Source organism: Xyrauchen texanus, chromosome 15, assembly GCF_025860055.1.
Source record: "Xyrauchen texanus isolate HMW12.3.18 chromosome 15, RBS_HiC_50CHRs, whole genome shotgun sequence".
In the NCBI taxonomy this organism is placed as follows: Eukaryota; Metazoa; Chordata; class Actinopteri; order Cypriniformes; family Catostomidae; genus Xyrauchen; species Xyrauchen texanus.
In genome coordinates this window covers 12,643,552-12,656,271 of record NC_068290.1, presented here as the reverse complement: position 1 = coordinate 12,656,271, position 12,720 = coordinate 12,643,552, and the positions used below count along the sequence as shown (strand labels likewise).

The 12,720-nt window shown below is 36.6% G+C and overlaps 1 protein-coding gene across 2 annotated transcripts in view; it reads right to left on the bottom strand.

The window, feature by feature from the left end:
* The window catches only part of LOC127656193 (phosphatidylinositol 4-kinase beta-like), a 29,150-nt gene that overhangs the window by 2,096 nt on the left and 14,334 nt on the right, over positions 1–12,720 (bottom strand). The window contains exons 3-11 of one of the 2 annotated variants that reach the window (XM_052144382.1): positions 8,596–8,640; positions 4,386–4,613; positions 2,949–3,176; positions 2,748–2,857; positions 2,551–2,655; positions 2,317–2,440; positions 1,630–1,895; positions 1,415–1,547; positions 1,053–1,173 (exon numbers count right to left, since the gene is read on the bottom strand). In XM_052144382.1, coding sequence (XP_052000342.1) covers positions 1,053–1,173; positions 1,415–1,547; positions 1,630–1,895; positions 2,317–2,440; positions 2,551–2,655; positions 2,748–2,857; positions 2,949–3,176; positions 4,386–4,613; positions 8,596–8,640 — 1,360 coding nt within the window. The remainder of the gene's footprint in view (positions 1–1,052; positions 1,174–1,414; positions 1,548–1,629; positions 1,896–2,316; positions 2,441–2,550; positions 2,656–2,747; positions 2,858–2,948; positions 3,177–4,385; positions 4,614–8,595; positions 8,641–12,720) is intronic. The other variant, XM_052144383.1, reaches the window with a different exon arrangement.

Below are 12,720 nucleotides of genomic sequence, written 5' to 3'. Positions count from 1 at the left end.
AACTATTTAAAAAAAAAATCAAAGATTCTCGAAGCAGCTAATAAACCACAGAGTGTAAGATCCTGTCTACACTGGCCGCATCCATTGACCGTCGCGCCGCAATGGCTTGAGGCAGCCTACACTGGATGCGTCAAAGCGAACGTTTATTTGTCTTGTTGGCAGTAGCAGCACCAGTGCAAAATGGAATAGGACATCCGTTTACTGTTGGCGCCCTACGCTGCAAAGAACGCTTCCAGTGAAGACAGCTTAATTGAATATGATGGGATCTACTTTGTTGGCTTTTGACGCATCACTCACATCTGGTTTAGACAGGGTGTAACTCTGAAAATAGTAACATGAAAATACTAGTGCCTCACGGAAATGTAACCTGCCAAAGCAGAGCACATTTACTGTAGCTTTGGCACTTAAATTACATATTTTCCATTGGTTAAAAATACTATGTTACAGGCACTGACAGTTTGGTTATTTTTGTTTGACTTTAATGTGAGTGGTTTTATCATTTGAAGATCTATGTATTGTACCATTTAGGCTACTTGCTTGCTTTGCACTTTATTCACTTCTACTTTGAGTAGTGTTTGACATATTTATGAGGCACATCCCTAGTAGGCGCTTCTACTGCTGGATGCCCTAACGTCACTGGAGGGTAGTAAAACTGCCCACAGCTTCTTGAACTCTGATCACATTTGAGAAGTATTGCTGGTAAAAATAAGATGTCACTCTATCTGGACAAAAAAAAAAAAATTACGCTGTTCTAAAAATTACGTTTTGAAAATTCTGACATACATTTTATAAAATAGTGTGAATGAATATTTCTGTGTATATTTGAGACAGATCATACTGTATCCAATGTCTTAAATCAAATTGGTTGTTTGCACATCGTTTCAGTGCTCATTTTCACGCATAGATGGAAAGGTGACACATTGGTTATAGTTACTATCACTTATGTTGCCTCAAATTGCATTGGAAATGAATGCCTTCTGTTCCTTTTTTTGCTGCAAATTGCTGTCAGTGTATGCTGTCAGACTTTTATACAATGAGATTTACAACAATACCTTGCTGCATGATTTCTACAATCTGGATGACCTTCTCCATGTGCTTGCGTGCAGCGATGAGGCCTTGAAGCATAAGCATTTTGTAATAGTTGAACATGTCTCCATCCAGACCTCCCATCACCTAAAAGCAATTTTTATGTCAAATGTCTCCACAATTCAGACAACCTCACATTTTATAATTTAGCAATCACTTTTATACAAAGCGAATAACAAAATAAAAAAAATACAAAAATGTATGATACAAAATCCAACAATATTTGTAGTACTGCAATTCAAAATTTGAAGACTAGAGCAAAACAAGAAATGTAAAAAGGACTAATACCCCATTGATGAACACATAAAAAATAAATGTTCGTACTTACATCTACAAATTCACTGGTAAGTTTAAAGGCAGACGTCTCAAAGCCCAGGTTTCGTGGAGAGCTAGAAAGGATGAAGCCAAAGTCAATGTGAATGATGTGACCCTCAGAGTCCAGCAGGATATTTCCATTGTGCCTAAAAAGGATGAGAAAATCATTTATCTTCAGACACTAATCTAGCATGACTTTACTGCCCGAAGTCTGCAGGTCTCTCTTACCTGTCCTTCACCTGCAGCAAATAACAGATGAGGCAGTAGCCAGCGCAGCTCTGGACAAAGTTGCGCTGAGCAGTAAGAAAAGCCTCTGTAGTGCAGTTGCCGTGCTCCTGCCAGAAGTAATCGAGCAACAACAGCTGGCTCTGTTTCTTCACCTGGTGAATGGACACAGCATTGACCACTGGCTCAATCATTCCACTGTCTGAAGAGATGACCAGGATCTTGTAGGGCTTAATCCACAAGGGAACCCGCTCTTGCTCCCAGATAATCTAGAAGACCACAAAGATGGTGAGAGGTCCAGTTTAACAGCAATGCCTGAAAAAATAATAAAGGCTAAAAGTAGAAATTTGTTTACAAAGCTCTGCCGATTAATACAGTTAAGTGCATCCCCCAATTGTCTCATAAGTTTACAAATCCTGCGGCAGTACTAAATAAAATACAAAACGCTATTTTTAAGATATATTTTTAAAAATCTCGCATATTCTGCAAGGGGAATGCAAACTTATGCACTCAAATGTATCTAGTTTGAATATTGTAAAAAATAAAATAAAAAATAACATTAATATATAGTCATGCAGCACAAATCTATTCCAACAATTAAAAATGCCCAAATCTTCTGTTCCAGCAATGATATTCTGATTTAGCATTAATAGACAATGAATGATAGATAAAGACTGATTGACAGCCAACCTGCAGCTGTTTCAGCACTTGGTAGGCAAGAAGCTCCTGTCTCAGGTCATCACCACATTTCACAATGACAGAAAGTAGACGCCAGTTGGGTAGGTGTCCATAGGGGGAGCCCTCCCTGATCCGACTATTGAGCAGCACAGGAGAGAAGAACTCAAAGTCTTAAAAGTCTGGTCAAAAGATCAAATGAGAAAACAAATATGGTGGAAAAATGTCTCTAACGTGGATTACGCATACCTCACTTTCTCCTGCCACGGCTCCTTTAAGGCTACGGCTGAGGGATCCTCTGGGTCCTTCCTAAACGTGGTAGGGGTGTGGGCAAGCTGCTCGGACAGACGACGTCTAAAATATTGAAAATTACATTGTTCAATTACAATTGTTTTTCTTACTGTTTGCAGCCAAAGATGTATTCACTCAACAGGTTCCAAGTTTACCTGATGTCTCCAGCTGCAATAAAAATAGGCTCCTTGCTCTCCTGGCTGGTGATGCTATCTACTGAGAACTGGGAGATGTTGTCACAACTGTTGGTGTGGATCTCTGGAAACTTTGAAAGGAAAAAGGTTACAGGTCAGTACTCAGAAGACAAATACAAAGAAAATTTGTAGATGGCTTTCCTAGTTGCTCTTTCCAAGTACCTCCACCTGCAGATCTCCAATGTCATCTACAGACCATGCCTCGTCGTCGTTGTCATAATTGGGAACTGTGGAGAAGCTGCTGGCACGCTGGTCAGGTGTGATGCCACAATCCAGAAGATTCTCTACAGACCGCGTGCTGCGGATCCGTGTTTCTGGGATCCTCACTGGCACACTTGACGTCTCAAAGTTTTCACATTCCAGAACTTCTACATAAATTAAGTAAGGTGCCTGAACAAGCACAAAAAAGGCAGTTTAACAAAGTTTCATTTATCACTGCCAAGTCCAAAAGTCTGAGATCACTATTAAAATGCTTCTATTTTATCTAATTTAATAAAAAATGTACATATATTATCAGAACAATTTGAGTGAAAAGATGAATCGAAATATAAACACGAATCTCCAAAAAGGACATAAAGGCAGCATTAAAGTAAACCATATGTCTCCACTGGTTTAATCCATGTCTTCTGAAGCGATATAATCGATTTTGTTTGAGAACAGACCCAAATGTAACTCCCTTTTCTCTGTACATCTTGTCATTGCAGTCTCTAGGCACTATCATGATTTTAATTCTTTCTTGATTACACTTCCTTGTGCTTGACACATGCAAAGTGCTAGATGTTGCTAGGAAGTGCAATCGAGCTTGAAATAATGATCACCAAGGAGACTGCTGATTTATAACTGAAAATATTTGAAAAATCAGTTATATTTTGGTCTGTTCTAATCCAAAAACCAATTGGATCACTTCAAAAGACATGGATTAAACCACTGGAGTCTTATAAGTTACTTTTATGTTGCCTTTATGTGCATTGTGGAGCTTCAAAATTTTGGTCACCATTCACTTGCATTGCATGGACCTACAGAGCTGAGATATTCTTCTAAAAATCTTAATTTGTGTTTACACATCTGGGATGGCTTGAGGGTGACTAAATGAGAGAATTTTTTTTTCCCCACATTCATTCCTTTAATGACAGGATGCACTCGAGCTGGTGTTGACTCCACAAGTTTGTGCAAAACCTAATGACCCATGTTCTCCCAAAGTGATTTGAGAACGTTTCGAAGAGCGTGTTGTGTTTCAATGGTAACAAATTAACAAGTTAACATGGTCGCCACAAATTTTCTCAAATTGATTAGTGACCTAGAAAAGGATTTTTATTCATTTTACATCCATTAACTTTTTTGTTTCTTTGTTAATTTTAAAGTACCAAGTTTAAATGAGGAAAAATCCTACACATTCAATGTAGTCTCAGACTTTTAGCCTGCGCTGCATCAGAAAACTCTTAACATAGTAGTTTTACTCTAACATAAGAGAGTCTTTCAAATCTGATTAAAAGAACAAAAACTCATCAGAAAGAATAATTATTTCACATAAAGCATGGACCAGTCCAATTTTGTTTTATTAAAAACATTATCCATATCAACATGAATATGGAACCTCACCTTATCCTTTGAGTTGAGCACAACAGCCTGTGTGTGGGGCACACGGACTACATGGTGGTCAAAGGCCGCTGTGGGCAGCCAGACCCGGGCAGGCAACTTGTGGTTGAGTAGAGACAGCTCAGAGATGAGCCTCTGAGTCTTCTGTTCTTTAGTGGGCAGAGTGGCCAGCCTCTTCCCAATCCCCATCAGAGATTTGATGAACTCCCGCTGAGGAGTCAAACGCACAGGCTAGACAAGAGGGAAAGGAAAGAGATGGACGAAAGAAAAATGTATCCGAACACAGTAAATAAAACTTGCAGAGATGAAATGTAGCCTTTCTAAAAACAAAATATAAAATAAAAAAAATGGATATTCCATTTGCATAGGGAATATTCAAACACATAAAAGCAGTCACTGTATTTCTATGGATGTATGAGTTATTATACAAGTCTATGTCTGTTTATATTATTCAGCACAAGAATATAAGGAGCAGTGCTCAAAACAGCTAAATATTTGCATGCATGATCATCACAGCATTCTGATGTCAAAGTGAAGCGTGGGAATAACAAAAAGAAATGGTGAGAGTGCTTTAGCAACAGTTGACCACAGGGTAGCGCAAGCGAGTCATGAACAAATAGCATCCCCTGAAATGTATTAAAGCTGCACTATGTAAGATTTTTTGGATAAAAATGAACAAATTATCATTATTGATTAAATACATAATCAGTGTCCTTGCCTTACCCCGATTCATTTCGGTAAACCTACAAAAAGTATTTTGAGATTTCGGGTTGGATTTGGCACAAAACTGCTTTTGCGTCATGACGTCATGTCCGTAAAGACAGGAAAGAAGTGCCGGCCATCACGGGTTCCAGCTGTGGACGCGGTTCAGTTCAATCACACAATTCAGAATGGAACTAGATACCGTATGTTGACTGGTAGGGGTAATGCTTTTATGAATCCAACATTACATGTGTGTTTACCGATCACGATCCATTGCCAGGGGAAGTTACTGTGCATGTGTACTAGTATGTATAACTTCTGAAATTGACTACTTGTACATATTATTTTCATGTTTAATAAAGTAGATTTTATCCCCATTATTGCTCATTTTCTGTTTTTATTTTACAGTGTTATTAGGCCTACAGTTTCACTTGCTTTATCAATTTCCGTGTTATTTTTTCATTTTTTATTTTAAATCACACTTTTGGTCTTTTGACAAAAATGTCCTTTGAAAGTGGTCAATATTTTGTCATGTTATGTTCATTCATTTTAGTCAGTTTTACAAAAATAACAATTGTAGTCAACGAAAATATATATTTTAGTTAATGTACAAATTGTACCAAAAAATTTGTCCAACTGTAACAGACCAAACCTTTAAACAAATATTCAGGTTTTTTTTTTTATATACATTTTATAATGTAAACATGTATCAAACATACAGTAAAAAATATACATAGGTCTACTGTCCTTGTTAAAAACCTGAGCTCCTGAAATAATAATTAATAGACTTTACTTTTTATGAGTTAGCCTACTGTACTCTGAAATCTTCATGATTTATAGACGTATTAATTTCCCATGAAAGGATATTACATGTAGCGTGTTCTTATGGAAACAGTGTATTCACAACGCAAATTACGATTATTCTGACTAGAGCCTCATTTAATTCAGGTTCACATGTTCATTCGTTTCGTTGTGCAGATGCAAGTTGTCGACATATCTATGAATCTTCAATCTCATGTATAAATAGGTTGAGTTTCAATTAGGTATTCATCCCATTTTAAAGCGGTTAATTTGGCCGGTGTTAGCAAGTTCAACTCGCGCAGCTCAAGCCGTGAAATTCCCAAAACACTGGATTAATGGATTAAATGAATCCATATCTAACATCTTATATTTACAGATTCTCAAGATGTTTCTTCTTCTGTTTATGTGTTGTACTGTTTATATCTTGCAGTGTAATTTGTATGATCATATTTTCATCAACAGAAAGCTTTAAAAAATGGAATTGAATAATCTTCATGATGCGCCTTTTTTGTCTAGCCTTTGTTGAAGAAATCAAAAAAACCTTTCGTCAACAAACTTTTTCATCATTGATTTCTTTGACAAGACTAATAATGTAAAAATAATGAAGTCTTACATTGACCTTGAATCAGCAGTATCAAGAGCTTCACCTCGTAAATTGATAATACATTAAAAACATTAATAGTTGATAAAACACATGAATAATCATAATAAAAAATACTTGTAAATGGTGGGGTTTCAAGACTTCCTTGTTCTGTACATAAATGCGCTTTGAGTGTAGTGTCGGAAAAGTGTACAATTCATTCATTCAAAATATGTACGTAAGAGTGTTGTTTATCTTCATCAAAGCAAGTAATATTTCATTTTTAAAAGGTAATATAACATAATTATATCAACATGAAAATAGCATGTTATAACTCCGGCTCTGAAAGTCTTCCAGTCAGGATCACACAGTCGATGTCCAGGTAACCTCAAATAATGAGATTCATCCGCCAGAGCAGTAGTGTCAAAACACAACGGACGTAATGTATTCTTCCGCAAATTGCTTGCCATTTTAAATTTCAACCACAGATGTCGCTAGAGAGCACAAAGTTACAAAGTGCAGCTTTAAAAAAGTAAAAAGTATTAACACAAATACATGAGGTCATCCAAGGACAGGAAATGTGGAGAAAGACTCATCAAACTCCTCCACATGTGCGACCAACAGTTCCCACGGTTCCCACATTTTTGACAAATAATATTTCTGGGACATTTCCCATTGTTTTTGTTCACTAGATACAAATGTTTAAAAATAACTTCTGGTTATACGTTAATGAACCATTTGGTGTGATTTGCAAGCCATTTCAACAAATTCATTGAAATGAATGACTTGTATGATTCAATCACAAATCTGACATTACTATGGCATGCGAATTGTAGCAAGTAAGTTTAAATCAACAAAATGGCAATATCTAGTGGAAAATATTGTAGAGAACAGAAAACAAAAAAAAATGCTGTAGTCACTACAGACATAAGGATTTATACATTTTCATGGCTTTTCAGGTTTGGAAAAAACTATTTTAATATTCCCTGATATTTCCAAGTTTTCCATGACCAATGGAAACCCGAGTTCCAAATGTCAAAGTATATCTGATACATGGATATTGTCATCCATGTAGAGGGGGTTACAGAAACAAATGACAAGGCCAGAAAATTGAACTTAAGGATAAGTTTAAGTCCTTTTATCCCTTTGGAAATATGTTAAACGTCACCAACACACACCCATTGTAAGAGAAACCACTCTGCCAAATTAAATTATTTTCCAAAGAACTTTGCCAAAGTGTGTTACAAAGTTTCTGAAAGGAAACCAAAAGGTCTTGATCACAGAACCCAACACAAACTAATTTAATTATCCAATGTTATACATTATTAACATCAACAGACTCAAAAACTCTTATACACATTTAAACTTGATTAAATAACAGAATAAGTGAAAAAAAATGACACATCCCATAAATTAAACCAAGATAAAACTTGTTTGCAAGCATGCCATCACTTTACAGGCAATGCTCAAATGATAACTCAAACATGTAGGCTAACATGCACTTTCCACAAATAGGGTACAAATAGGTGTACTGTTACTTTTTCAAGCAATTAAAGCAAAAATCCCATGTTCTTTGGTGAGAACCAGCAGAGTCAGAAATGAGTGCGGGCTGACTTGGGGTTGGGGCAAATATGGCCCCAAAAATCTAAATTTGTAGCCAAAAAATGCCAGCGCAACTAAATATTCAGTTTTGTTCGTACAATTTGATTTATACGTGACAGACCAAATTGCTCAGATTCAAAATATATTTTAATTAATTGATTAAAAATATTGAACATGAAAGTATGTTTTATATGGTTAGAAAAATACACTCTCATAAAAGGAAGAAAATGCCCCTAAAAATCTATTCCAGGTGCTAAAGTGGATGAACAACAATTAATGAAGGTTAAGCACCTCCTTTCATTGACATTTGTCATTTGTTTTAGAGTTTTAAGTCCTATTTTGTACCCATTTCATGGAGAGTCCCAATAACATTCCTGCATGATAGCACAGTTTGTGATGTGTGATAGCATGATTGCAAATCTTGAAGGCACACATTTGAAGGAATCTGTGGAGTCAACCCCGCCTGTAAACAGACACCGCCACCATCCCACTACGCACAGGAGCCTTATTAGACGGTGAGAGACTTACTTTAACAGCCTCAAGCTCGAGACTGTCGGAGCTGGAGCTCAGATCCTGGGAAAAGGAAGGGGAGCGGAGGGGGGTTACAGTACGAGAGCAGGGGGAAGGTGGGGGGATAAAGCAAGACAAAAACACATCTCAAAGTTACACTCCTTCCTTCTGTTTGAGCAGCAGGACCTGGCCGTGAATCTGCAGGCCTGCAGAATTTACTGTGTCATGTTTATCTCTGGCTGATGATAGTGAAAGGGCCTAATCCCTGAGAGACGATCTGATCTAACTCATGTAACACAATGACTGGTGGTGAGGACAAGCTGAAGGATTACAGGACACTCAGGAGCACAATCACACACTCACGCGCACACACATGCACACTTCGGCAAGGCCATGGCTCACTGGTGGAACTGTTTTCTTATCTACATATTAAAATAAAACTGTCATGATTTAGAGGACTAACCATACAGCCTTATAAGAACATAGAATTTACAACATTGGCCATCATGGTGTAATGCTAAGTGAATCGTTTTTAGAATAAAAACATGATAATGAATGCAGCAAGCTTTAAAGTTGTCATTAGTTGAACACTGAAAACATACAGTTGAAGACAAAATTATTAGCCCCCTATAAAATATTTAGTTATTTTTAAAATAAAGTGCTGTTTAATGGAGCAAAGATATTTTTTCAACATAGCATTTCTAAACATAAGTTTATTTAGGCAACTTGGTGTTTAAATATACAAATAGAAACAACATTTTAACCAAGAATAAAAAAAAAAATCTACAGGTCAAAATGATAACAGCCTTTAATCATTTGTTGTAGTTCTCAACAAGTTTTAGGCATTTCTCCCGAGGAGTTGCAGCCCATTCCTCCTTAGCAAATCTCTCAAGCTCCTCCAGATTTGTTGGTCTCCTGGCATGGACTCTAGTCTTCAGTGTGGCCCACAGATTTTCTATGGGATTCAAGTCTGGGCTTTGTGCAGGCCAGTCAAGGTCGTTCCCTTTGCTCGTTTGGAGGCATTTCTTCACCAGAAGTGAGGTATGCCTTTCGGTCGTTATCATGCTGGAGGACGAAATGTGGACCCAAACCAATTTTTATTGCAGATTGCCTGAGGTTGTCTTTCAAAATCTTCTCGTAGTCTTCCTTTTTCATCTCAACCCTGATGAGATTCCCAGTTCCAGATGCACTGAAACATACCCACAGCATTATACTCCCACCGCCATGTTTCACTGTGGGAACGGTGTACTTTGGGTTGAGCAACCTCTCCCTTCTTTCTCCAAACATAGGCAACATCTCTATGGCCAAAGAGCTCTAGTTTTGTCTCATCTGACCAATGGAGACGTTTCCAGTATGCATAATTTTTCTCTAGGTTGTCCTTGGCAAACTTCAGTCTAGCTTGGAGGTGTCTCTTCTTCAGAAGTGGAGTTTTTCTTGGTCTGCAACCTTGCAGTCCATTCCTGTGCAGGGCTCTAGTGACTTTCTTCGTTGAGATTTGGCTAAATCATTTACTAGTGTCTTGGCAGTTGTTCTTGGGTCTTTAGAAACCTCTCACCAGTTTTCTTTCAAAGGTTTTTGAAATCTTTCACTTCATGCCTCTGCCTGTCTTGTTCTCCACTGTGTGGGTCTCTTCAAACTTCTTGATAATACTTCTCACAACAGTTCTTGACACCTGAAAACACTTTGATAAATGTGTATATCCATCTCCTGCTTTGTGCGCATTAACAATTATTTTTCTCAAGTCTAAACAAATTTCTTTTGTCTCTGCCATGATTACAGTTTTATATTACTTCACTAGTTGTTTTGCAAGATACTAATCCTCAGTTTGAAGTGCAATTTAAAGGCTTGGGGAATTAATTAGGTTAATTAGGTGAGTTAGGTTAATTAGGCAAGTCATTGTATAACGGTGGTTGGTTCTGTAGCCAATCAAACAGAATAATTTTTTAAGGGGGCTAATAATATTGACCTTAGCAGTTTTAACTGTTTAAATAATTATTTTATTCTAGGCAAATTGATATAAATAAGGCTTTCTCCAGAGGAAAAATATACTAACAAATACTGTGTTAAAATCCCCTTGCTCTGTTAAATATAACTTGGAAAATATTTGAAAAAGAATTGAAATTTCATAGGGGGGGATAATAAATTTGTCTTCAACTGTACTAGTATATCTTAGAGAAAATAAAAATGGCAAAGAATATTGAAGTGAGCTGTAAACAAAATGTAAAATGTATATGTTTGCAAATGCCACTTGCTTGTATATATTTTTATCTACTGCACTGAATTTAGTAGCCTATATTTTAAAGTGTGTCTTAAAGGGAAAGCTTAACCAAAATTGTCATCATATACTCACCCTTATGCCATCCCAGATGCATATGACATACTTTCCTCTGCTGAACACGAACACAAACCAGCTCTGATTGTCCATACAATGCAAGTGAATGTGACCAGACCTTTTGAAGCTCCAGAAATCACATAAATGACAAATAAAAGAAATCCATATGGCTTAAGTGGTTTAATGCATATTTTAAGAAAAACAGACCAATATTTAAGTCCTTTTTACAATAAATCTCCACTTTCACATCTACATTTTGAAAGTGGAGATTTATGAAAAAAAAAAAAAAAAAGTGTTATATTGATCCATTTCTCACCCACACCTATCGCTTCTTAAGATATGGATTAAACCTCTGGAGTCATATGGATTTCTTTTATTTGTCCTTTATGTGATTTTTGGAGTTTCAAAATGTTTGGTCACCATTCACTTGCATTGTATGGACCAACAGAGCTCTTCAAAACATCTTCATTTGTGTTCTGCAGAAGAAAAAGCCACACACATCTGGGATTGCATGAGGGTGAGTAAATGATAAGAGAATTTAAATTTTTGGGTCATCTATTACTTTTATTATCCAAACATAGCCAAACCTTTTTTGGAGCCACTGTATATTGCATTAAGGTCAAAACTGAAATAGTATATTACTGTATCTGCCTTGTCTTGTTAGGAAAAATTAGTGGTGGCCTGTACTGGAGAGAACTGACATGAGACACATACACAGACATTGTGCCATCAGCACTATTCATTGTTGCATTTACCGCCAAGCTGCATAAATTAATCATCCCTTTACTCACATGACAGACTGTGTTCCTGCTCACTAAACAGGCAACAATGAAGAGGGTAAGAATACAACTATTGAAAGAATACAATTATTTTTGAAAGAATACAATTATTTCCTGCTGGATCCTTAAGCAATAAGCCATGAAAAACCAAGCGTTACAGTGATTTTAAGATGGTTGACAGATGTTGTCAGGCATAACACGATGTGAAGGACAACACCAATCTGATAAAGCACTCCAAACATCAATAAATAACTAATATATAATATATTTATCAATTCCGCTGCAATGTAATACAGTGCATTAACCTCACAGTCGGCTGTTTACAGGTGTTGTGCTTATCGAATATGTTACAATGACTTCAAACATATAGTTCCAATTCAATTAGGATTTAGACACCAAAACATCCTATTCTTTAATTACTAGAGCTTCCCTTTATAAGATCAAAAAGCAGTCTGCATTATTCCGGTTACTCGCGTCTCAATTCAGAATCGCATTACAACAGCCTTGTGTTGCCATCTTCTGGAGGAGGATGACAAAAAGGCTGATGTGCGTCTCAAGCTGTAGAGAAACTAGACCATGACAGCAAAACACTTCTGTGCTATGTAAAATCGGAGGAAAATAGTAATTCAAATAAAGAGAAAGAAATTGGCCAAAGTGAGAAATTATATGACAATGATTATTGTGATATGTGGAAATGAATTGCAGTTTAGCTTATTGCTTTGCCCTCTGTGTTTTTTTTTTTTTAATTAGACGGCAATTTCATGACTGCTGTTATTTTTTAATGGAAAATAAATTATAATAAACAAACATTTATTGTTCATTTAACTAGATTGTGTCATAATATTATTGTATATTATGCATAGTCCATCACCTTAAAGGGGTCATGACATGAGAAACCAAATTTGCCTTCATCTTTTGGTATATAAGAGGTCTTTGTATCATTAAAACGTCCTGCAAGTTTAATATTTTAAGACGTCCTCCCCATTCTAAACGAATCATTTATTTAATCAAGCTCAAAATACAGCTCGTTCT